The 26955-nt window shown below is 38.1% G+C and overlaps 1 protein-coding gene across 2 annotated transcripts in view; it reads right to left on the reverse strand.

The window, feature by feature from the left end:
• LOC127790820 (rRNA biogenesis protein RRP5) overlaps positions 1-26955 on the reverse strand; it is a 120464-nt gene that overhangs the window by 3880 nt on the left and 89629 nt on the right. For both annotated transcript variants that reach the window (XM_052320516.1, XM_052320517.1), the window contains exons 22-33: positions 24565-24733; positions 24334-24479; positions 24092-24175; positions 23898-23998; positions 10473-10626; positions 10268-10342; positions 10004-10154; positions 8004-8661; positions 5908-5968; positions 4790-4935; positions 4543-4717; positions 709-807 (exon numbers count right to left, since the gene is read on the reverse strand). In XM_052320516.1, coding sequence (XP_052176476.1) covers positions 709-807; positions 4543-4717; positions 4790-4935; positions 5908-5968; positions 8004-8661; positions 10004-10154; positions 10268-10342; positions 10473-10626; positions 23898-23998; positions 24092-24175; positions 24334-24479; positions 24565-24733 — 2019 coding nt within the window. The remainder of the gene's footprint in view (positions 1-708; positions 808-4542; positions 4718-4789; positions 4936-5907; positions 5969-8003; positions 8662-10003; positions 10155-10267; positions 10343-10472; positions 10627-23897; positions 23999-24091; positions 24176-24333; positions 24480-24564; positions 24734-26955) is intronic.

Below are 26955 nucleotides of genomic sequence, written 5' to 3' on the forward strand. Positions count from 1 at the left end.
AGAATTCGAGAAATAGAGAATAGAGAGAAAGCTCATGCATTGGGATCTTATTGAATGAATGAATCAACAATAGATAACCAAACATGAGCTGCTTATATATGCAACTTAACCGACAGTAAGGCATTATCGCCTCATACAATTAATAACATAACATCAACATAAAAATAGGAAGCAAAACAATAAAACAAGAAGCTAATACTATCTCAATGTTACATTATCTTCAACACCATGATGGCCAGTGGTGATTGGCAGTGCGTTTATAGGTGTTGGCCAAAAATTAAACATTAGATCTACGAAAATCCAACCGTTAAACTTGACCCATTTTTGTGTATGTTAACCCCTTTGGCTTGAAGTTTCTAATGGTAGGCTCTGATCGTGTGAATCTCCGGCTGACAGTGGTCGCCAGCGACAGAGAAGTGCAAGGCGCCGGAGAATAGAAGAAGAAAAGAGAAAAGAAGAAAAGAAAAGAAAAAAAAAAGAAACACAAAATAATTTTCCAAAATTCAAAATAAATGCGTTTTCTAATTTTTTATTTTAAGAAACAGTTGTTTAAAATGACAAAAAAAAACGCGTTTTTAAAAATCTCAAAACAGACACTCAAAATACAAAATTGAAAATGAATTCAAAGCTCAAAACTCAAAACTGAAACACAAAGAGAATACCACCTTATCATTTTCAGTATAAAACTTCCAAATTCAATTCATTTACCTTCAAAATTTTTGTAGTAACCCCTTCCCCAGCTTTGTATTTAGCTTCAATAGAGTCAATGGGGTCATCAGAAATCTCTGAAACATGGCATAGTCCAACCTAGGCAAAAGAAGATTGCAACCATCAGAGCTCAACTAACAAGCAGTTAGTTCACAAAGTATCTCAACCATACAAATATAACCCAGAAAGAGATGGAACACACCAACAAACAAGTCCACCTACAACATTCATATTTTCAAATTAACATGACAATTATATGATATGACTTGCAAAAGTTAATGTATCAGATATCACAATTAATTAAATGAGTTTATTCATGGCCTAAGGAATTCATCGATGAGGTGTCAGGATTTGGTCTGGAAGTCTGGCTTCCTCCTCATGCTCACATTAGGCTAAATGGTGTTGATCACTGGTCTGTTTCTTGTTTAGGATGAAGTGTCAGGAGTCAGATAGGAACTCTGTCTTCCCACTTACAATCACATTATTGTAAATGGGGTTGATTCACTGGTTTGTGTGGTGTTGGCTGTAGCCAAAACTACAGTTTTGAGAGAGTGGGGTGCTTTGAGATCACTTTGGTAGTTAGGGCCCGTTGTCTGTATAAACAGAAAGACAGGACCATTCAGATTGATTCCTGAGTAGGATCAAGAATTAGGTAAAGCCTTGGGGATGTCCATTAGGGATTATGAATTGGAACTGCTTAGATTGCTCCAGAAAATAGAAAGAAGCTGCCCAAGGATAGACAAGGATTTAGGAAACTTGTGACCCCTAGCAGTCCTGAGCATGAGTGAGAAGGGTAGAGAAATGTCTTGAGAGAAAAGAGAATGAAGAAAGGGAGGAATGTTGCTGCAGCAGAGAGCTCACAGCAGATATGCTTCAGCTAAACATTTCTATGTTTGAAGGTCTTCTGAGGTAAGGATTGTTCTCATGTCCCTTGTGTACGCCCTTGTCTTGAAAATGGAAGCCTACAAACTGGTTTAGTGTGTTGCATTGTAGTAGTGGTACGCATGGTGTTCGTAATGTCTTAAGGAAGCATGTTTTAGAAAATGCAATGCATTGTCTGAATTTGAAGGCATGAGCTCCTTCCCTTATGAAACAATGTGACCTCCTGGGGCCCATACCAAAGAATATGGATTGAGGCATGTGATTCAAGCCCTTCTAGTCTCTAAATCCATGATATATGTGGCTGTGTACAGATTATGTTACTTTTCTGCTAACGAATGCAAGCATATCATTTCTGTGTTGCATCGCATACCTGGCAAGGGACATGTCTCAGATCTTTTAGCTCAACATTTGAGTGTGCTGGATAATCCTAGCAGCAGAAGGTTTAATGGTCTTAAACTGATACCAAGCAGCAAATATGAATTTCTAGTGTTTTGATCCTTTAAACAGCTGAATTGATTTGTTGTACGGCCTACTTATTGAAGCATGTTGGGACCTAAGTTTACTATGATTCTTATTCTTTTAACATGTATAAATATGAACCTTGTTGAAGGGGAGATTGGATTATGCATATTATTGGGCAACCTTGCTAGAGGGAGAGCTTTGTTACCAATGGTAAAATTATTTCTTTGTGAAAGCAAGTCATTGGTTTGAGTTCGGGAAACAACTTTTCAAGCAAAGTAGGGTTTGTAATAAGACAACCCTACACCGACCCTAGCAAAGTGCGTAGCCTTGGACACCCTTCTATTGGACAACCTTGCTACTAATACAGCCTTTGTTCCTTAGAGATTTCTGTGTTTTTAAGTTCAAGACTAATACTTAAAAGACTTTGAACATGTTAGGGCAGGGAAACCATGCTAAAATGTTTGGATTGTATAGGCTTCCTGGCCATTAGCAGAGCATGTAGGATTGCTCAAGTGCTGAAACCTATCTTTGGTCCTTGCAAAACGGCCAGAGGAGGTTATGAGGTTTGGTTCATGTTCTTGAATTCCTAAATTTAGACATTTGTATCCAAAAAAGCCAAAGTTGGTTGTGACATGCAGCAAAACAGAGAATGAAACATGTGCATTTCAGTGCAGTCAGCAGTCAATGTACAGAAAAAGCACTCGCTGCAGTAGATGCAATAGGGTCCATTGAAGGAGCAAGATGTATAGGGAAACTGCTGTATAGGAGACCAGGGCTGCCACAACTTTCATGAGTTTAGAAGTGGCACAAACCTTTTTCCAGCTGTGACTCAAACTGGGGTGAACATGGCATTGAGGGTTCAAAGGTACCAGAGCAGATGAAATATTGGAACCACTTACTTTTCTTACACTTGTGATAAAGACCAAGTCCTAAGTTTAGGCTTAGGCTTGGGCATGGTCTACAGCATGGGTGCCGACATGTGAGTTGGCAGAGCTTAGGTGTGCTATGAACTGTAGGAATTCCATCCATTTTAGGTAAGGGCCCTTACAAGGTTGGTATCAAAGAAAAATGTGTTATGAACTGTAGGAATTCCTTGCTTGTAGTAAAGGTAAAAGATCCTTGGATTAATTGTGCAGCGAGTCATGATATCTGAATCCTTTTCATTTTTCAAGTACAAGTAGTAATGCAGCTCTGAATATTTTTTGTGCTTATGGGGTTGTGCAACAGTAAGATTGCTCCAATGTGACCTAGAAGGCACAGGTTCAAGTCAGGAAACAGCTTCTTTGCTAAGAGTTAAGGTTGTATACAACTGACCTTCCCTAGAACCTGCAATATGGGACCTTCATGCACTGTGTTCACATTTTTATGGGGGCTGTGCATATCTGAGATGGAGGTAGAGATGTGTTTAGAGGATTATTATGATTTGCATCATATGCCATATTTGACATGAGAGAAAAGGGAGAACTTTAGAGATAGAAAACCTTGCGCGGGGCGGGGGGATTGGTGAAGGGGTGGGGGCAGACAAGGGGTGGGGAGGACTATGTTACATCATGCACGCACTCTTTCAAAATAGTGAATTATCAATGTTAGGCAGTTAAAATACAGGATAGCACAGGATAGCATATGGGATATATTTCCAGCATGAGTAGTTATTATCTAAATAAAGTGGTAAACTATAATAGTTTTCTTCTTTGGTTTTTTTTGTGTGTGTGTAAAAACTATGCACAAGGTGCTTATTCCAAGCATTAAAAACTTTATGCTAATGGAAACACACCAATTTTATTTAAATAAATATAACTCTAACTTTAAAAATATAAAATTTGGCCATATCTGGATAAGTCAAATACTTATGATTTGACCCTGGCACCCAATTCTTCTATATAACATAACTTAGTGCCTGTTTGGATGAAATTTCATTTTTAGTTTTCATTTTTATTATTTTGACAACAAAAACAAAAAACGGCATTTGGTTACTTGTTTTCATTTTAAAAAATTTTGAAAACAAGAAAAAGTGTTTTCACAATTTTCATTTCATTTTCCCCCTCCCCCAGACCCCTCTTAGTTGTTGGAATCTAGCCAGAGGAGTTGCCAGTGACCTCCAGTGAGTCTGCTCACAGGGGGTGAGTGAGGCTGGAAAAAAACACAAGCAAGATAAAAAATCAAACATTGGGCATACTTGTCAAACACGTTCAGTTTTCATTTTTAAAAAATAAAATGAAACTGAAAACAAAAAATTGAAAATGAAACTGAAAATTGAAAATAGAAAATAGGAAACAGGAAACTGAAAGCTTTGTTAAACAGTCCCTCAGAGAATCATACTTGTTTTTCCTTTATGAGGGTCAGGGAGGATACACCCTTCCCTTCAGGGTGTATTTTTTCATTGATCACTACTTGTTCATAGGATTACAGGTTTTTCTTTTCTATAGGTTGGCCCAATTCTAGTATTCTTCTTTAATGCACTTATCAAAAACAAAAGTAGTGTTTACTTACCAAGTTTGTTTGATCAATTGAGATAAACAAACCATATGATTCTATGCGCTTAATTCGTCCAGAAACAATCTGTCCAACGTGGAGATTATTTAGCTCATTAACCTCAAAACCACCTGAGATTGATGTCTTAAGGGTGACTTCCACTCGCTTAGACAAGGGCTCCACAGATACCACCCTGCATATGGAGTTTCTCAGCAATTGCTTTAACAAGTATCCATCTGAAAGTAGCCTCACAAGAAACACTTACTTGCCAATAACAGGTTTCCCAATTGGGAATTCCCTTTCAAGGTTTTCAACATAGCCATCAGACAAATTTGAGATAAGTATTTTTGCATCAAGCTTACGAGAAAGCATAATGAAGCATCCCTTTGGTGTAACATTCTTAACATAACCCTGTTCAGACCAAGAAACAAAAATCAAACGCCAAGGAACAAACCTTGAATCTCAAGGAACATGAAAAGAAACAAATGTTAATGTATAACAAATATACTGGTTAGCCTAAAATTATACCATGAAATTATGTTTGTGTGCCAAATCTGTTGGACTGGATAATTAGTGTGCACTTGAAACATTAACATTTGGAGCACAAAATAAAGATTCAGATGGAAGAAAGAAATGATGACCAGTTAAAATTATTTTGACAATTAATGCATTAACCCTACAAATGGAAAAGATATTTAAAGAGTAAACAATTGAAAAGATTACAATTACTAGAACAGTATCAACAAAGTGCAGAGTAGCCATATGCCAAGCAATCTCTGGTTGACCTTCTCCTGTGGGATTGCCAATTGACTTCCAGGATAAATGCCTAATTATTGCCCGCATTAGGAATTACAAAATTTCTGACATGTTCCAATGACACCAAGATATTTTGGATTACAAACATGCATACTTGCAGTTCCTACTATCCATCCATTTGTGTATGTTGCTAAGAATCCATAAACATAAGATACTGTAATAGCACCCAAAATATAACAACTGATGCCTATTATCAAACATTACCAACAAAACGAACTTGAGGCTTCAAAACCAAAGTAAAATACTGGCAGTCAATTATAATAATCTCTGCCGTTTCTGAACAAAAATGATATATATCTGCATTATGATCCAACTGATGAAATAAGCATCCACAAAGAAAAAGTAGAGGGGAAAAGGGAAATAAATAACGAAAGAAATTCTAGTAGCGAACTAAAATAAATTTCTTAAAATCATTACTGTTGAAACACGATGCACATTTCACTATTACAGTGTTTCTTGCTGGACCATAAAGATCACTTTTACAACTACGAATAAAGGAGGCACAGAAAAGACCATTAAAGGGAAAAGTCAAACAGGAAGAGAAGGGAACATTATGCTGTCTAATACCTGTACTGTCATATTAGGATGAAGATCCTTGACATTCTCTGCACGTTGGCTTGGAGAACACCTGCAAATCATTAAACATCACTCTTTGAAAGAATATTTTACAAGATCATGCAATGTAATTCCAACCAACAAATCAAATGGAAGTATCTAATATAAATAGTTGACAACCAAACAACAAAGGTAATTAGTAACCTTATGATCTTGTAAGTTAGAGAAAAAAAGGGTCCAACTACAATACAAGGGGAAAAATCTCATTGAATGATTAAACTCCTTTGCATACATTAGCAGAAAACTAAAGAACCAAAAATGTGAACATGAGCAAAGAGAACAATCAGCCGATAATTATTTCTAGTCCCAGGCATAAAAAAAGAACAATGGTCAAAAAATTTTAAACACAAGATTTTTAAAATAACATTAATATATCAGAACAAACAAGATTTTTTTTGAAAGAAGGTAGAATTTTATTAATGCAAATAAAATTAGGAACATTAAAATATAATTTTACCAATGTCTAATAATATGTTGCTGCACCCTGATTTCTTTAAGAACTCTATACATATATTATCATGTGTATCATTGCATGTGTGTAGTTGTCACCTCTTGGGAATTGTCATAGTTAAGAGCCTAAAAATGTTCCCACTGCATTCTTATCTGAGAGAACTATTCCATGCTTGGAGCTTGAATTTAAAGAAGAAGATTTTATATGGTTGAAGAGGCCCTTCCAGGTAATAAATTGGCTACTGACACAAAGCTAACCGCTCGCAACTGCACAAAATGGGCTCATTAAATAAACAATAACATATCAACCCTCAATCCCACTAGGGATATATAAGTTCTAGCCTCGTCAATCATTTTGATTTATGGCCATATTGCCACATGTAACTCAATAATATACCTAAGAGGCTCTCATCAAAATTTTCTTCTTCTTCCTCTACCTTCTTTTGCAAAAACCTATCCTGTTCCATTTACTCTCCTTATAAGAGGTTCCATTGGTTTTTCTTCTCACGTGAAAAAAAACTATCTTAATTGAGCCTCATGCATCTTAATTCTAATAGGGGCCACCCCAACCTTATTATGAATAACCTCTTTCTAAATTTCATCTTTCTTATATAGTTGCACATCCACCGTAACATCCTCATCTTTTTTACACTCATATTTTGCACATGTTTGTGGTTCATTACTCAACGTTCTGTGTCACAACAGAGTTAGTTTTATAGCCATCTTGTAAAATTCCTTTTAACTTCAATAGAATCTTACTATCACATAAAATATTGGATGCAATTTTCCATTTTAACCATCCTACCTTATTTTTGTAACATCCTCATTAATTTCTCTATCCTTTTTACTTCGGCTAAAAAAAATATTTTTCATCCTTTTGGATAATTGATCCAAGATATCTGAACTAGTATATTCTTGGGATAATTTGATCTTCAAGTTTCACTATAACATCATCCAAACTTATATTTTCACTAAACTTCCATCTATTTTGCTTTTCAATTTGCTCAACTCAAACCCTCTAGATTCTAAAGAGTACTTCAATATCTCATGCTTAGTATTCACAACTTTTTTGGTCCCATTCACCAAGACAATGTCACCTACAAACAGCATACACCAAGGCAAAATGATGAGCAAGTTCATTCATTACTAGGGCAAAAAGATAAGGGCTTATTGCAAAATAGGCTTATTAATTAAATAAGAGAAATTAATTTCATTTTCTTTTACCCAAGGAAAAGTTCAAGTTATAACCATAGCTATATCTCAGAAAAGAGTTTAGTGGAAACAACATCAGGCTCTACCATAATAATTACCAAAAAGGTGAGAACTAAACATGAATACAAACATTGGATATCTAGAATTCTTAAGCAAGCACAGGGTGAGATGGGTTCATGAAAGTGAGGGCAATATGCGTCTAAGGTCATGTCTATAATCAAATTTTGGATGAATCTCTGGAAAAGGGCAAGAGAAGTTTCAATTTCATACAAAATGACAAGTAGAACTGACCAATAATACAATCTTTATGTTAACGGACACAGTTATGCTGAAAAAAATCATTTAAGTAAAGTTTTGAACAATAATAAATGCTTCCAAATGCTTACACAGAATTCTGGAGTTCATTATTGCTGCCAGTAATAGACTTCCGAGAATCCATGCCATCTAAAGAAGATCGTAATGACAAATCAACATGGAAAGTGCCCTTGAAGGAACGAGTGATTTCCAGGACTTTGCATTTCACAAATTGGCCTTCATGATATTCAGACACAGGGTCAGGCTTCCATGTGTCCATTAATTCAGTAAAATGGACCTTTCCACAAAGGTGTGGATCTAATTTGATGAGCATGCCACCAACACCTGGAAGAATTTTGGAAATCTTCCCACCTAAAACATCACCTTCATGAATGTAGGACACTATATTTGACAGACTGCTTGAAGCATCTATATTAGTAGTTTCAGGAGAAAGTGTTCTACTGGGGGCAGTGGAAAATGGATGCAGCACCAATCTTATCAGCTTTTTTTCTTTATTAGCACTCAAAATATAACCAGATACTGCTTTCCCAACATCATAACGCTTCTGGAATTCCTGTAGTTCAGCAGGTTCACATGCACTGTCAAGAACATAGAGCTGAGCTTTCACATGTCGAGATACTGTTAACCAAACCCATTCTTTATCTACTTTATAGACAAAACCAGTGACACTTTGCCCAATAGAAAAATTGAAATCTTCATGGTTAAGTTTGTCTCCCGTCTCTGCAGAACCTGAATAAGTGATTGCACTCAGATCACTGAGTATAAAACAGATGCTAGAGAAAAAACTTGATTCACATATTATTTAGTTAGATAGTCCATGTTCAACTTGGATCAACTAATGTGAAGATATCAAAGAGGTAATGGCATGACCGCACGGGCATGTTCAAATAAGAAGCTTAGATTTATTTGTTGACCACCTTGAATCATGCCAGCTGGGGAAAAGAGAGCAACATGAACACAGAAATTATCAGCATAGATAGACTGACTGCTACCTTGACCAATAGGCAAAGACAGATCACTTGGTTGAGAAATGAATTCAACAATAATGTCCTAATGAAACTCATTTCAAGCATCTGCTTACTTCAGCTTCAATTGAATAGAGCAACATAAATAACAACAAATAGAACTGAGTATGAAGATGATGAGAGACAAGTGAACAAACAACTAGAAAAGCACAGATTGTGGAACTTGTCCATGAGCAAAAACAGCTGCAGGAGGAAAGGCACAAGAATGGCAAGCAGCAGCACAGATTTAATTGAACTGATTACAATGGTCAGCATTTTACTGCAAGTCATACCAGTGTTGTACACTAGCCAACAAGAGAAGACAAACAGAATAATCAGCAATCAGTAAGGATCCAAATTTTGGCAAGATGAAGTAGAATTGGGTGCTTCTAATTCAATATAACTCAAGGTAGCAAGGAATTTCATAAAAAATTAAATATGAATGCAATTATGAATCTGTATAGTTTTTTGCACACTGGAGTGGTGAGGTGCTAATGCATGTAAATGGGATCAGGAGCAATGTTGCAGAAAGTGTTAACAGGTCAGGCATGTATAAAGTAGTACGTTTTCCCTTTCAGAGTATGCATTGCAAGATTCCCAAACGTTTATATTCAGATGGACAATTGTGCCAAAAGGATACTTTGAAACAATGAGTGGCAAAGGCAAGCTGTATATATACAATAAAAAGGTCTTTGAAAATAGTGGTAGTATCAGCCAAAGCAGTGTGACCATTTCAGATTGTTGTGCAGAATGATATTCAGATATTGTGAAGTAGATGCCAAAAAAGAAAGAAAGAAAGAAAGAAAGATAAAGTAAATTAGTCAGCCAACTGGATTATTCAGGAAGAACAAATTTAACAACCGTAGTAGTGAGGGATATGGTTCAAATTCCAGAAAACTACCAGGACAAAGGAAGATGGAGATGAATGTACAACATGACTCAAAAGTACCAGATTGAATGGTATCCCACTAAGTGGATAAAGAAGATTGAGCACAAGAGAGAATCCAGTAACAAAAGATTGATATGGACAATTACAGACAGAGGGCAAACATTGGATATTACTGTACCTGTTAGGAGTGAAGATTTGATGGACAATTCCCACTGGTTATTTTTGCGATTATTTTCTGACTTATTGGTCCTTGAAACAATTGCTGCAGTCAACATTTGTCCCATTCTGAAGACTTTAAAGGGATCCTCAACAACATTGTCATCATTTGCCTACCATTACACAAGTTTAACATACATAATAATGTAATTTGAGATAGAGGTAAATATAGAAGCAATGATCACATAAAATGCCTATATCATTCTGTCAAAAGATATTCATTCACCTCTGTTATATGTACCCTCCCATGGAAACCAGATCCAAATTTCACTCTGAGTTCAAGGGGCTTTATTTCAGTAATCTGCTAATGAAACATGCAATAAATGATCTCATAAATTAGAGGAAACAATGAAAAAGCATTGTAGTGACAAAATAAAGCTTTTAAATAGTGGCACCAAACTCCATATTCAAAGAAAAATCAATATTTTTACCTCTGCCTGAACTAGAGCTCCAACATCATAGCCGAACTTCTTTTTTGCCCTTTTTGAACTAGATGTCTCTGTAACCCCACTTATAGATTTAAGTACCAATAGCAACCTCCCAGCTGTTTCAGGGCTTGGAAGAGCCATGATGGTGGCTGTGATACTGTATTGAATAAAATCATTTTTAACTGGTGAGTTAAAAAAAGAGAACCATTTTCTATTCCAAACTAGATAATTAAATAAGAATAATAAAAGATAAACATTCAAAAAAATTTCACCCAAAATGACTTAGAAGTTGCTTATTACATAAGTTTTTCACTTTATGGACTTTCAAAATAAGGGTATCCAAGTAATTTAAGTATTCAGGGTCTGTAAAAAATTTAATAAAATCAAAATGTTTGTCCCAATTCTTTTTAACTTTTTCCCTTCTTGGATATCATGTCATTTTACAGCTAAAGAAAGATGTACCAATTTGTGATCTAGGAATGATGAGGAGTTGTTTTCTAGCCACATAGGACTCCAACTAGTTACATTGGTACAATGGATGACGTAACGTGTAGTGCGTGTGTAAAGAAAACACACAAAGAAACCCTTTAAACAAAAAGTATCAAGTACCCTTGAGAGAACAAACTTCAACGACCAAAGCTGGACTCTCAACTAGGCGCAAGGACCGAAGCTGCTTGCTGAAAAAAACTGAACTGGTTTGCTGGAATTTATTGAATAAAAATTGATTACAACCCCTAGTTTCTAGGTATATTTATAGAGTTTGGCTAATCCATCTAATACTTGTAAATAAAATCCAACTAGAATCCTAATAGAAATAAAACCCTAATCAAACATGAAGTAGAATCCTAAAACTTATGAAATTTTGCTACTGTTCTGACGCTACTGTTTGGGCTGATTCTAGGCTGCTTGGTTTGGGTCAGGTTGGCCTTGGGCTGGGTCTTGATCGGTGACCACATCAATGGACTTAGCAATGTAAACTATTTGTTCAGGCTAAAGGCCTTCTAAGCCAAAGGTGCATGTTACAAACCTGTTGACACTCCTATCATGAAGACAAAAGGTAACTTTTGTTAATGAACTTACTTGTTTAGATTAATTTAATACACTTAACTTTTTTTTTTTTTTTTGTGGTCAATTGAATGCATGAACTTACAATTTTGGTCAATTTCATACAAATGAAATTGGAATAAATTGCCCTTAGACCCCTTACAGTTTGGGTCATTTGTATCGAGACCCCTTGCTGTAGTTTTAAAATGTCTCTGAAGGTATCTGTGGTCTATCTTTTTCACTTAAGCACCCCTCCATTACAAACAACATTAAGTAAACCCATATTAAATTAAATTAGACCAAAAATAAAAAATAAAATCAAGAGTTCTTCTTCAGCATTCTTTTCTTCTAGAAGCCAAACCTCCAATTCTTCAGCATTCTCACTGCAACGGAAGCTGCAGCTTTCAGCTCATCCAACGGCTTCACTCCTTTATCCCTATGCCCCAACTTCATCCTCCCAGAAAACTGGCCATTGTTGTCCCAGATCTATGCTCCATTCACACTTCCCAATCATTGACATGAACAAGGAGGAAGCCACACCAGTAAACAAAGTATCACCGGCTTGTGAAGAATATGTTTCTTCCAAGTCCTCAAGAGGAAAAAAAAAAAAAATTATTTTTAATATGTGCCAGAAAATGATGCTCACCAGTTCTGACTTCTTCTGGCTGAATCCAAGAGCTAATATTTTATTTTTAATTAAATTAAATTAAAATTAACTTAATTAGGATTGAATTAACTTAATTTAATTTAATGTTGTTTATAACAAAGAGAGTGTTTGAGCAAAAAAGATTGCCATAAAGACCTTCAAAGATACTTTTAAATCATAGAGTGTTTCTGTGCAAATGGCCCAAACCACATGAGATCTAAGGGCTTTTTACCTCAATTTCATTGGTATGAAATTGAAAACAAGAAGTTCATCTATTCAATTAAGCACAAAAGAAATTCATATATAAAATTGACCAAAGCATGTAACTTCATGTGCCAAAAGAGACTTTTTGCACATCATAAAAGAAAGGGCTTATCCCCTAAAATGAATCATGAAATTCTAACATAAATTCAAATAACCCATCATAACTACTTGTAGAAATATTTTACTGATAGAGTATATGTTAGGCATATTCTTCTTTCCTTATTTATCCTTTTCTTTTATGTTGTTCTCTTCCTCTATAAAACCAAAGGGGGAATCCATGTATTAATTTGAGATAGAATATAGAGAAAATCATTTTCTTGTCATGTGACAAGGGTAGCCCTGTAATAGCCTAATAAAAGAGGGGTAGTATTGTAATAAAAGGGGATGGCGGTTACGGGGAGAAGAATGTAGAAGAACAGGTAGTTAGAAGATTGTATTTCAAATCTTGGCGCCACTCCTCAAGGAGGTGTATATAACCCAGCAACCGTGGCATTAGCAAGCATGCTTGAATACAATTGAAGTCTTATTTCCCTCTCTTCTTGTGTTCTATCTTTCGACTCTCTCTATATTCTCTATCTCTCTCTCCTTCTGTTCATCAATTTCCGCGCAATTCCTTCTTGAATTGCGAGAGAATTCCTTGTCAGAATTGAGTTCTGACATTTCTCCATCTCCCTTAGTTAATATGGTATCACAGCAAAGTTTTAGGGATTAAATAACAGTCGTTCACTGTGAAACCCTAGGCTGCCCATCAATCACAGTCGTTCCATGTGAAATCCTAGGTGTCATTCATCCCTCTGCCATACCCCAAGAATCAACTAGCGTTGACCAAGATCCGACCTCTGTTGTAGTCGTCGTCGTGTCCTAAGGCCGCTGCCGCTCTAGATCCGGCCATCACCACCTTACATTGGCCTTAACTGTCCTGATCTATTGGCCATCGCTGCCTCTCTATTGGCCGTCGTCCCTCAGATCCAGCGACTGCCGCCTCACCATCAGTCAACGCCGTCCAAATCGGCCACCGTTGTTGCTCAAGTTTGGCTGTTGTCCAACTCTGACAGCTACTACTCAACCCTAGTCAACACCCTAGATCAATAGGGCTTCTCTGCCGTCAAAGCCCACTGTTTGTTGGTCAAACCATGACCACGACCATCGACCTCCCCATCGTCTCAGTCCGCCGACCATTTGAGTCGTCATTCAGCCACTGCCATTGATTGGATTTGTCAATTGTTGTTGGCCATAGTTTTAGCAAACCTAGATCCTTGACAGATCTGGTTCAGATCCAACCCGCCCAACTACGACCCGCTTCAGATTTGGTCAACCGAAGTTGACTCATTAGGCCAGATCTGCCAGACAAATCCAACAAACCTAGCCAACTCAGATTAAAAGGTGAAAGATGATTGGATCTGCAATGTGCCAGATCATCGGTCACTATCGCTGCCATGTCGGACGTTCCCTCCACATCTGGTTCTTTCAACAAAGAGCAGTTCAATTAACTCTTGACATTGTTACTGTCCAATTCGTTACTTGGTACACCTAATGGTTCTTTGGCACATTCAGGTAGAAATCCTTTAGCCCTATCAAGTTCCTTAAAATCTGCTCCATGGATTATTGATTCAGGGGCATCTGATCACATGACTAGCTTGTCCAATCTTTTCGATTCATATACTCCTTGTTCAGGTAGTGAAAAAGTAAGGGTAATAGACGACAAACAATTTTTCTTCTATTGATGGCAAAGGCCTCATTAAAATCTCTAAAAAAATTTTATCTTCAATCAATACTTCAGGTTTCTAAACTTGTAATCTTTTGTCTATCAGTAAACTTTGAAAAAATTCTAACTGTCGCATTACCTTCTTTGATTATTATTGCCTATTTCAAGACCAAAATTCGAGGAAGACAATTGGCAGTGCTAGAGAGATAAACGGACCTTACTACTTCAATAGGGATTTCTTCAGTAATAAAAAAGCTATTGGATTAAGCAGTAATAGTTCAATCTCAGTTTCCAATCCAATAATGCAATGACATCTCAGGCTAGGTCATCCTAGTTTTCCTTATTTAAGACACTTATTTCCTAAATTGTTTAAAGTAGTGGATTGTTCTAAGTTTCAATGTGAAAGCTTTCATTTGTCTAAAGATCATCATATTAAATTTGTTACAAAACCTTACAATTCTTCAAAACCATTTTATTTGATTCATAGTGATGTTTGGGGACCCTCAAAGATAACCACTTTATCTGGCAAAAGATGGTCTGTAACTTTTATCGATGATTATACTAGACTATGATGAGTTTACTTGCTTACAAAGAAATCCTAACTCTTAAGTGAAAAGAGTTTTCAAACATTTCTTTTACATGATCGAAGCCCAATTTCAAACAAAAATTTGTATTTTCCGATCTGATAATAGAACAGAGTACTTTAATCAATGTTTAGGGAATTTTTTAAAAGAGAAAGGTATTTTCCATCAATCAACATGTTGTGAAACTCCTAAGCAGAATAGCATAGTTGAATGAAAAAATAGACAATTACTTGAGATAACTAGGGCTATTATGTTTTCTATGAATGTCTCAAATTACCTTCGGGGAGATGCTGTTTTAACTGCTTGTTATCTAATCAATAGAATACCTACTCAAGTCTTAACCTTTGACACCCTTTAAATTTCCTAAAATAGACTTTTCCTATGTGTCGATTGTACTCTGAGCTACCTTTAAAATTTTTTTTATGCACTTGATTTGTTTACATTCCACAAATTTTTCAATCCAAATTGGATCCAACGGCTGAAAAATATGTTTTTGTTGGTTATGCTCAAAGAAAAAATGGTACAAGTCTTTTGATATGATAGACACTCCACTCCACTCCGATAAACAATCCAAGGAAATTGGTGCCCACAAGAAGGCTAAGGTCAGACCATCAAGATATGACCCTTTATGCCCACACTAGGTAACTTTGTTCCAAATGGATTTGCGATTAAAGTATAGATATAATGTTGAGTCTGGAAGGGCTAACCATAATCCTTTAAGGGACTAGAGATGACTTCACTTGATGGACATGAATGAGTCTCAAGTGCTATGATACCTTCTTTCTTTGTTTATACTAGCTCATCTATGAGTCCCAACTATACAACTCCCAAATTGAAGATGTGCCCAACAAGTATCCATCTGAAAGATCTCCCAAGTCAATAGAGGTGATCCAGCATAACCAATTTGAGGGGGCAATAATGAATTATAAACCAGTTAGGATGACCTATTTTTGGAAGGATGCCAATATATGAGTTGAGAACTGAGTATGGAGAATATCTCTCTAAGACAACCTGTCTATTCTTTTTTGGTGAAATTGCTTGCATACATTTTGAGTTGGTTCTTCTTCCAAGAATTTGTGGGTGTTGTTCATTTCTAATAACATTATTCATGGGTATTTCATGATTTTTCATGATAGCATGCATGTGCAAAAATCCTCTAAGCATCTGGATTAAAATTTTGGGTTCATAATCAGAAAGGTTGCTGATAGGAACTCCGATAGAAATCCAAACAACAATCAAATATCAATAGCTATTAATATTTTTCAGCAAGAAAACAAGAACAATCCAAGGCATTCGAGAGGCCCTTACTCTCCCAATTCTTCCATCCAAAAACCAGCTCCCCTCTCCCTCTTCTTCTCAGCTATTTATGCCTATCCTCTGCCCCTCTCTAACCAAATTCCCTTGCACATGCAGATTATTCCCTCAGCATATGGATTACAAAACTACCCCCCCATGCGCACAAGTTGGTTGTGACAACCTACATGTGCTAATTCCCTACTCTAACCTTCATGCATGTTACTGTTTGTGGTGTCTTTGGTAGGTTCGGTACACCGGTGGCCTATCATTACTCCCCTCCCGCACTTTCACCTTGTCCTCAAGGTGAGACTCCACCAAATTACCAGCTTTCCATATTTTTGCTGGCCCAGATTTTTAAGATCAGAAGCAAATGGCGCATAGTGATAAAGATAAAACCATTGCCAAGAACAAACCCCTTCATAATAGTAGTGCATAACCCAACATAGGCCTTCTGTGTACCTCAAAACAACATCCTTCTGTATCATCTCAAGCTCCTTGGGAGTTTTGACCCAAAACTTTTCTTCATAATATCTCTCTTTCCATCCTGGCTCCCCGAATTTGACCTTGTCTTCCTCGAAATTTTCAAAATTGAAAACGCCAGACCTCTCTCGAAGCAACTCCTTCAGTTTTATTTTCAAGTCTTCCTTATTTTCATGTGCCTCACTTTCAAGATTATTCTCTGCTTCTACAATAGCAGCACCCAAAGTAGACCTAGACGACATGCGTGCAACTTTCTGTGCCCTTAGACCATTATGCAATCCAGTCTGAAATGTTGAAGGTGAAGGACTCGACACAAGACGAGAGCCATGATATCGAGCAACAGGGACGACAAAATTAGGTTTAACTTGAGGTTCTATATAGTCAAATATGCACTGGAACACATCAACAAAAGTGGTAGGGGATGGCTGGACCCTTGATGGCGCCCCAATCTTCTTCCTCGGCTGCTTCAGTGCCTTGGCCGCTTCCAGTCTCGTCTTGAATTGGACGAAGTTGTAGCCCTTGGTCTTGCCCATGACTCGGTCGAAGATGACGTTGCAGTCCTCAATCTCACCGTATGACTCGAAGGCAGAGACTAAGGTTTCTCGCGTCGTGTCCCACGCGAGGCCGTAGACGAGCTTGTGACAAGATATGTCGCCATCCGTGGCATCGCAGAGGCAAGTGAAGAGGAAAGCGTCGAACACGGCAACGCCACCAAGGAAGTTAATCCGCTGGAACCTGGTGTAGGGCTCGAGAAGTTTCTGGATCTTCTCGGGCTTGGTCTCACCAGAGGAAGAATCATCGTCGGCGTCTGAATCGGACTGAATTGGCATCGCGGTGTCTTTGGTTGGGACTAGAGCTTGGTATTTCTTAAGCTTCTTCTTCTTCCTGCGTTTCTTCTTGACGCTTTTGCTGTCACCTTGTGGTTGTCTAGTCACCGGCTTTTTCTTCTTCGCCTTCCCCTTCTTCGCCATTGCTTGAGCAGAGATGCGATCGCGGCGCCCAATGGCTTCGTCTTTCAAGTTTGCTTTCTTACCCACACGAATCTCTCTTCATCTCTTTCGCTCCCACTAGGCCCATGGAAGTGCAGCACCCTCCAAACAAAATGTTGCGGTGTCCATCTTCTCCTCATCAGCCAACCATTTCACCGCAACTCCCAACTCCTCACCCGTCGCCTTAAGCTTCTTCCAACTCCTCACCCGTCGCCTTCGCTGCTCCCACTAAAACCACAACAGAGCCGCTCCTTCAACGCTCTCCAGCTTCTCCGCATCGGACAGCTGATTCACAACGAAGTAGCGCTCAGCCCTAAAGACCCAGCCATCTGGATCATCTCCCTCGAAGATGGGTATTTCCAGGCATCTCCCACGGTACTCTTGCCTTCCGACACCATCGACCCAGTCGCCCCCTTCGCCACTTCTCCCTCAAGCTATCGACGTTCCCTCCTTTGACAAGGGAGAACCCGCAGGTTGGTCTTTCTCATCACGCTCCCCCTTTCTCTTTCTCTCTTGCTCCTCTCGTCTCTCCTCGTTCTTCCTCTTGCTCTTGCTCGCCCACTTCTGTTCTTCCCATCTCACTCGCATCCTCACGAACTGCTCTAGCAGGTTCGCTAGGTGTCTCTCCATCGTTTTAAACGCACTCCTCATGTCAACATCTCCCAGTTGAATGCCTTCCACCCTCATCTCCAAATCACCGACTGGATCAGTCAAGTTCACCATTAGGATCGAAATGCTCTGATACCAAATTGATAGGAACCCCGATAGAAATCCAAACAACAATCAAATATCAATAGCTATTGTTAGCAAATGAGTTGATTTGTCCTGATATTATTTCCTTTTCTTGGTTATATTATTTCCTTTACTTGGTTGATTGATTGTAAATTGTAATCTTTTAATTGATTATAAATTGTAGATTAGAATCTTTTATTTTAAGCAGCTTCCTAATTTGTTTAAGGAAGATTGCTAAGTTAGAGAGTTGCCTAACTCATTTAGGCTAACTTAGGAAGGTATCCAACTTAGGAGATATCCTAAACTTGGCAACCTCTTTGTATATATCTTGTGTTCGGTTTTGCTATGTTGAATAGATTGGAAGTTTTTCCTGGTCTTTTGACATGGTATCAGAGCCATAGGGTTTCGGTGATTGTTTGTAGCCGAGATACCTTGATCCATTTTTCCTTCCAACCATAGTATGGGCGACGTTGGAGAATCGGAAGGTACGACCGAAGTCACAGCCACAGGTGCTGTTACAGGGGGATCCAGCCATGGGATAAGTACTGGAGGAGAGCTTCCGATTATTCAAGCGGCTTATAGGTTGAGCGGAAAAAATTATCTCAAGTGGTCTCAATTAATCAAGACCTTCTTGAAAGGCAAGGGAAAACTGAGCCACTTGGAGGGAACCGGGCCTCAAAAGGAGGATCCCACGTACGCTGCATGGGATGAAAAAGACTCATTAGTCATGTCATGGCTTTGGAGAGCTATGAATCCAGAGATTAGCGATACCGTAATGTTTCTAACTACGGCTAAGGAAATATGGGATGCTATGAGGACTACCTACTCCAAAATCAATGATGCTGCACAGATTTATGAAATCAGAACAAAAGTGGCAGCAACAAAACAAGGCAACCGATCTATTACTGAGTACTCTAATCTGTTGCAGATTTTGTGGCAAGAATTGGATCACTATCAGTGCATCCAGATGAAGTGCAGCGAGAATGCAGTCATTCAAAAGAGATTTGTGGAGAAAGAACGGATCTATGACTTCTTAGCTGGGCTAAACTTGAGTATGATGCTGTTAGGATCCAAATCCTAGGTAAATCTGACCTACCTTCTTTAAATGAAGTTATTGCTATTATTCGAGGGGAAGAAAGTAGGAGAGGAGTGATGTTAGAGAATCCACAGTTAGAGGGATCAGCATTACTCACTATAAAGGGGGCTGGTCGTGGAAGGTGGATTAAAGAAGATAGAAGACAGGTGGATTCAAATGGAAGTACCATAGATAGAGATAATTTGTGGTGCACTTTTTGCAAAAAACCGAGGCACACAGTTGATAAATGCTGAAAGCTCCATGGAAAACCAGTTAGAGGAGGACAACATCCACAATCTAAGCCTAATGGGCAGTCATATATGGCTAATAGTCAGCTGGGATCAGGAGAGATCAATGGCCGACAACAAGTGGAAGGCAAAGGCATTGAACAAGCTGAGTTTATGGGGCTGAAACAAGAAGAAATTGAGAAGTTGAGGACCCTATTAGGCTCACTTGAGAAGGAACTAGGAGCAAGTTCTTCAAATCTTGCTCTCACAGGTATTACTCTCAATTCTTCCAGCTTAAAAGTTTCAGATTTAAGTTTTAAACCAGATTGGGTTCTTGACACTGGTGCCACCGACCATATGACCTATTCCTCCCAAAAATTCCTATCCTATAAGCCTTGTCCAAGCACCAAAAAGATTGTTCTGGCTGATGGATCCCTAACTACTGTTGCTGGAATAGGGGACATCAGTGTGAACAATCATTTGATCCTAAGAGATGTTCTTCATGTTCCTAAACTTTACACCAACCTCATCTCTATTAAAAAACTGACTCAAGATGCTAATTGCCTTGCTATCTTCTCTCCAACCTCTTGTGAATTTCAAGAAAGGGACTCGAGGAAGATGATTGGGCATGCTAAGGTGAAAGAGGGGCTATACTATCTTGAAGGATTTAGTAAACTGAAATATGTTCCTCCTATGTCTTTTTTAGCTAAATCCAATAAGGATACCCTATGGCTTCATCATTTTCGCTTAGGGCATCCATCATTTGTGGTTCTTCAATCTATGTATCCCTCTTTGTTCAAGGGATTAGATAGTAGGGAATTTCAATGTGATATTTGTCAATTTGCTAAGAATAAAAGAGCTTCATTTTCTCTTAATAATACTCGAAGTGTTCTTCCTTTCAATTTAATTCATAGTGACATATGGGGTCCTTCTCCTATCCCTAACATTTCGGGTGCAAGGTGGTTTGTGTTATTTGTTGATGACTGTACCCGTGTAATGTGGTTATACCTTCTTAAAAACAAATCAGATATTTGTTCCATTTTTCAAAATTTCTACACCATGATTAAAAACCAATTTGGTGTTGAAATTAAAAGAGTGAGAACCGACAATGCCAAGAATTTTTTCAATCAAACTCTCTCCCATTTCTTTCAAGAGAGAGGTGTGATCCATGAATCATCATGTGTTTATACTACTCAGCAAAATGGGCTAGCTGAGAGGAAGAATGGTCACTTATTAACCGTTACAAGAGCATTGTTGTTTCATAATAATGTGCCTAAACACTATTGGGGAGAGGCTGTTCCAACTGCAGCTTATCTTATCAATAGGCTTCCTTCAAGAAACCTTGGTCTCAAAGTCCAATTCAGCTTCTTACTCAAGGATTTCCAAACTTTGTTCCCACAGATTTGTGTCCTAAAGTGTTTGGCAGCTTAGTTTTTATTCATAACCATTCACCTCATAGGGGAAAATTGGATCCTAAGGCCCTCAAATGTGTCTTTGTTGGCTATTCTCCTACTCAAAAGGGTTATAAATGTTTCCATCCTCCATCCAAAAAATTCTTTGTCTCAGCTGATGTTAAATTTGTGGAAGATCAGTCATATTTCCAGAATTTCTACACTCATGGGGAGACTGATTTCTTAGGTGGAAATGCAAAGGAGTTATATCTTCCTACTCTTCCATGTTCCTCTTCGACTTGTCCTAGATGTTCCTCCACTCTTTCAGCTTGTCCTAATCCTCAGGATTGTGCTAATACTGATGTAAGAGAAACTATTCAGTCACATCCTAAACCACTGAAAGTGTAAACAAGAAAAAAAGCCCCAGAACTTCCATCTAAGCATGCTGAATTATCTAACTTAAGTTCTGATCAGTGCAGTCCAGCATCTGACTCCCACCAGAATTCTATTCCATCTTCTGCTGAAGCTAAACCTACTTCACCAGCATCTCTTCCAGTTGACCATCAGCCATCTACACTCAATTTAGATGATCTAGATGTCCCAATTGCCCTAAGGAAGGGAACCCGAGCCTGCACCCAGCATCCATTACACTTGTTTCTCAGTTATTCTAATCTATCCCCAGCTTACAAGGCCTTCTTAACCAATGTCTCTTCCATACCAATTCCAAAAAACCTATCTGAAGCTTTAAGCAGTGAGAATTGGAAGGAAGCCATGAGAGTTGAGATGAATGCTCTTGAAAAGAACCATACTTGGAATCTGGTAGAACTTCCTAAAGGCAAGAAACCAGTGGGATGTAGATGGGTTTTCACTGTCAAATACAAATCAGATGGCTCTCTAGAAAGGTACAAAGCTAGGTTGGTGGCCAAAGGTTATACCCAAACATATGGCGTGGATTATCTTGAAACATTTGCTCCGGTGGCCAAAATGAACACTGTTCGGGTTCTATTATCATTGGCAGCCACTTTAAACTGGCCTTTGTATCAATATGATGTTAAAAATGCATTTTTACATGGTGACTTAGAGGAAGAGATTTATATGGAGGTTCCTCCTGGATTTGGGTTTCCTAATCAAGGAAAAAACTTAGCATGCCGCTTGAACAAAGCTCTCTATGGACTGAAACAGTCACCAAGAGCTTGGTTTGGGAGATTTGCCAAAGTAATGTTGGGTTTGGGCTATAAGCAAAGTCAAGGGGATCACACATTGTTTATCCACCACTCTCCAACTGGTAAACTAACTGCTTTGCTAGTGTATGTGGATGATATAATTGTGACAGGTGATGATCAAGATGGAATTGTAGCCTTGAAGGAGTGTTTTGACTCAGGAATTTGAAATAAAGGAGCTTGGGAACCTAAAGTATTTTTTGGGCATTGAAGTGGCTAGGTCTAAGAAAGGTATTTTCATTTCTCAACATAAATATGTGTTAGATCTCTTGCAAGAAACCGGTATGCTAGGCTGCAGGGTTCTTGATACTCCAATTGAGCAAAATCATCGAATTGGTGAAGACATGGAGGGAGGTGCTATTGATAAAGAGTCTTACCAACGATTAGTAGGAAGGCTAATCTATCTCTCTCATACTCGGCCGGATATTGCATATGCTGTGGGAGTAGTAAGTCAATTTATGCATAGTCCAAAGGAGGGTCATCTTAAAGCTGTGCATCGTATTCTTCATTACCTTAAGAGTGCTCCTGGTAAAGGTATTTTATTTAAGACGGGTGGCCCTATGTCTTTGGAAGCCTATACGGATGCCGACTATGCTGGTTCCCTTGTTGATAGGCGGTCCACCTCCGGTTATTGCACATTTCTAGGTGGCAATCTTGTTACTTGGCGTAGTAAGAAACAAAATGTGGTGGCAAGGTCTAGTGCTGAAGCTGAGTTTCGATCTATGGCATTGGGAATTTGTGAGTTATTATGGCTCAAGATTATTTTAGATGACTTACGATTCGGTGGACAGCTCCTATGAGATTATATTGTGACAACAAATCGGCCATTAACATTGCTCACAACCCGGTTCAACATGATAGGACTAAACATGTTGAGGTGGATCGACACTTCATTAAAGAGAAGCTTGACAATGGCTTAATTTGTACTCCTTTCATTCCTACTGGTGGACAGCTTGCTGATGTCTTTACCAAAGGCTTATCGGGTAGCGTTTTTCACAAGATCCTCAGCAAGATGGGAATGTATGACATACACTCTCCATCTTGAGGGGGAGTGTTAGCAAATGAGTTGATTTGTCCTGATATTATTTCCTTTTCTTGGTTATATTATTTCCTTTCCTTGGTTGATTGATTGTAAATTGTAATCTTTTAAGCAGCTTCCTAATTTGTTTAAGGAAGATTGCTAAGTTAGAGAGTTGCCTAACTCATTTAGGCTAACTTAGGAAGGTATCCAACTTAGGAGATATCCTAAACTTGGCAACCTCTCTGTATATATCTTGTGTTCGGTTTTGCTATGTTGAATAGATTGGAAGTTTTTCCTGGTCTTTTGACAGCTATCAATACTTTTCAGCAAGAAAACAAGAACAATCCAGGGCATTCGAGAGGCCCTTACTCTCCAAATTCTTCTATCCAAAAACCAGCTCAACTCTCCCTCTTCTTCTCAGCTATTTATACCTATCCTCTGCCCCTCTCTAACCGAATTTCCTTGCACATGCAGATTATTCCCTCAGCATATGGATTACAAAACTACCCCCCCATGCACACATGCTAGTTGTAACAACCTACATGTGCTAATTCCCTATTCTAACCTTCATGCATGTTGCTGTTTGTGGTGTCTTTGGTAGGTTCGGTACACTGGTGGCCTATCAGTTACTTCCATGAATTCAAATTCAGATGTGATATGATTTCCTACTGTCTGAGTTCCAATTGCGGCTCAACAAATTATGATATCTGAAATTTTTTTATACAAATTCATTGTCAAAAGAAATCATGTTCACCTTTGCCCATTGGCATATTGCCTTGGAGGGAGCTTTTGTGTGTTGTAATCAGACAGTGATGCATATCCAATAGCATGGTTATACTCTGGTATTGAAAGAACCTGTTTTACATTAAACGCATTAGAAGAAGAAAAATCAAAGCAATATATGAATCACTCAACAAATTTTATTAGACTAAACAAACAAATACTTACCAAATATTTCTCTTTCAGAATCTCCACTACCGTATTTACAGTTCGATGCACCTGTACTTTATTGTGTGCTGCTCTTTTGCGTTTCTGGAAACAAAAATTGCAAAATTTAGGATAAAGAACAAGGAAAAGAAGAGCAATTTGGATAACTAAGAAGAAATGAAATGGAAGAAGATGAGGAAAAAATTAAAGGAATACAGCATAAAATAATCCTGAAAATAATTTGTCACCAAACTTGAGCAAACCTTCTGATTAGTTTCAATGCTATAAGTTTCTTTCGATCTTTCAACAAATGCGGACTTTAAAGACAAATCCACAAGGCGTTCTATCTTGGCAACATCAAGAACCACAGCTTGAATAATGGATCCAGCATTCAGAGTGACTCCATCTACTGTTAAAATTAAGCATAGTATTACTCCAGAAGGATAATAAATATTCGACTGATTCACCAAATTATTTTAAAAAAAAGGACATACGCTGATTGTATGCAACAAAACCAAAAACATCATTGTACTTCTCAAAGCCGACAACAACTCCAATATCTTTCACATCGGTAACTTTTCCTTCCACAACACTTCCAATTGTAAAATCATCATACCAATTCAACTTGAGACTTTTAGAGTCCAATAATTGAAGCCTAGCAATCTGGGACACAACAAAGTATATTAGTATACAACTGGGAAAAGTAGGGATACAAAACTTATCAAGAGAATGGAGCATAAAATTATATCTGCATGATAAGCAAAGCATAAAAACATCTCCCAGCTGGAATACCAAAGACTAGACGAATTGACTAAATTTCAACAGACTGCATGACAAAAGGACAAAAAAACAATTTCAAGTGAAACAGGTACAAGATACTGAAAATTTCAATGATTTGTATGAAATTGCTCATAGACTATATGAGAGATTCTAAAGGGGTAAAACACATAAATGAATAATGGATAAGGCATTATAGATATCAATGAAATTAATTGAATCAAACACTTGAATGTCGAAACAACTAAACTGGTAAGCTACTAAGCCTCTTAAGGAAGGCATGCTACATTCTCCCTACCTTACATCTTTTGTAAATTTAAATTTCATGTCTTTTACAACAGATATAAGTCACTTCAATGCCACAAAAATTCCACAATTGATTTAAATCTCAAAGATCGAGAGTCTGCCCGATCATTGGAGATGGTATCATTCCCTGGCTTAATCAGGAAGCTGTTTTAGTGAGATACAACAAGCATGTTGTCCCCCAATTTAATGCAGTTTGCATTGATTATTTTCTCCTACCACATGACTATGGAATGGGCTTGAATTATAAACTTCCACAGGATAACTCCATGTCAAGTTTGATTTCAGATCAGATCAAACAAGACAGAGAAATAGCATGCCTTCATTCTGAACCACTTTCCAATCCTCAGATTAACTCTTTTTTTTTTCCCTAATCCCAACCTATAGATCAACACATAACAAAGGCTGCAAATTAAAAGACACAATCAAAAATCCATCAAGGATTGTGTAGAATCCCAGCTTTCTGATCTGTTTCCTAATTCAGGAACCCTGATTTTCTGATCCTATGGAATTAATTATTCCTTTTTGGCAGTCTCCTAAGCTGTATGGTTTCCTAATCTGTATTTAGTAGTTTCCTAAGCTGTTTTTGGAAGTTTCTACTTCTATATAATTGTACGTCTCAATCAAAGGAATGTAGAGAAATTCATTATTCTCCAAATTCTTCATGGTATCAGAGCAGTTTAATCTGAACCATTGATCATGTCCGAATAAGTCACCATGGCTAGTGGTGGCGAGAACTCGGTCTTTGAAGTCTCATCTGGATCTGGAGGAGCAGCAACACCAATTTCCAGTCTTCTTGAAGGCACTATTCTTCAAATTACTGGACATAAGTTGAACGACCAAAACTTCATCCAATGGTCACAATCTGTCATGATGTTCGTCTATGTGAGAGGCAATGAGGATTACCTCACCGGATTTGCTATACAACCTCAAGAAACTGATCCTACCTTCAAGATTTGGTAGAAAATAGTATGATCATGTCATGGTTGATAAATTCCATGACAAATGAAACAGGTGATAATTTTATGTATTACAAAACAGAAAAGGAAATATGGGATGTAGTTAAGGAGACTTATTCCAATGTTGACAACACCTCGGAGATCTTTGGAATAAAAAGCGTTCTGCATGAGCTACGGCAAAGAGAGTTGTAAATGACAGACTACTTCAATGCCCTAACTCGACAATGGCAGCAGTTGGATATCCTTCAAGATAAGGTTTGGAAGTGTCCAAAAGATGGTTAACAATAAAAAATTGTTAAAAAAGACCGGGTCTACCAGTTCCTTCTTGGGCTCAACAAGGATCTAGACAATGTGAGAGGAAGAATCCTAAGTATCAAGCCCCTTCCCAACGTCCGGGAAGCCTTCTCAGAAGATCGCCGGGAAGAAAGTCGAAAGAAAATAGTGATAGGCACACGGCATTCTTTCTCTCCTGCTGAAAACTCTGTACTGGCAGTTCAAAGAACTTAATCTAATCGTGACAAGCAGCAAAGGAATAATCCAGTATGCGAGCACTATCGAAAAATCGAGCACACAAAGGACACATGCTAGAAAATACATGGCAAACCAGCAAATTAGAAGCCAGCACAGGAAAGAAAGGGTCGTGGAAACATGGTTGAGTCTCAAAATACTTTAGAGACTAACCCATTTAGCAAAGAACAACTTGAAGTCCTCCAAAAGATGCTACAACAAACCCTCCAGAGCACTTTGTGCCCCATGGGAACTGGTTCACTCACCCTAAAAGGTAACTCCTCGCATGCACTAAGTGTCTAACAGGAAAATAAAAAATCTTGGATAGTTGACTCTGGG

Source organism: Diospyros lotus, chromosome 14 (genome assembly GCF_014633365.1).
Source record: "Diospyros lotus cultivar Yz01 chromosome 14, ASM1463336v1, whole genome shotgun sequence".
Taxonomy (NCBI): domain Eukaryota; kingdom Viridiplantae; phylum Streptophyta; class Magnoliopsida; order Ericales; family Ebenaceae; genus Diospyros; species Diospyros lotus.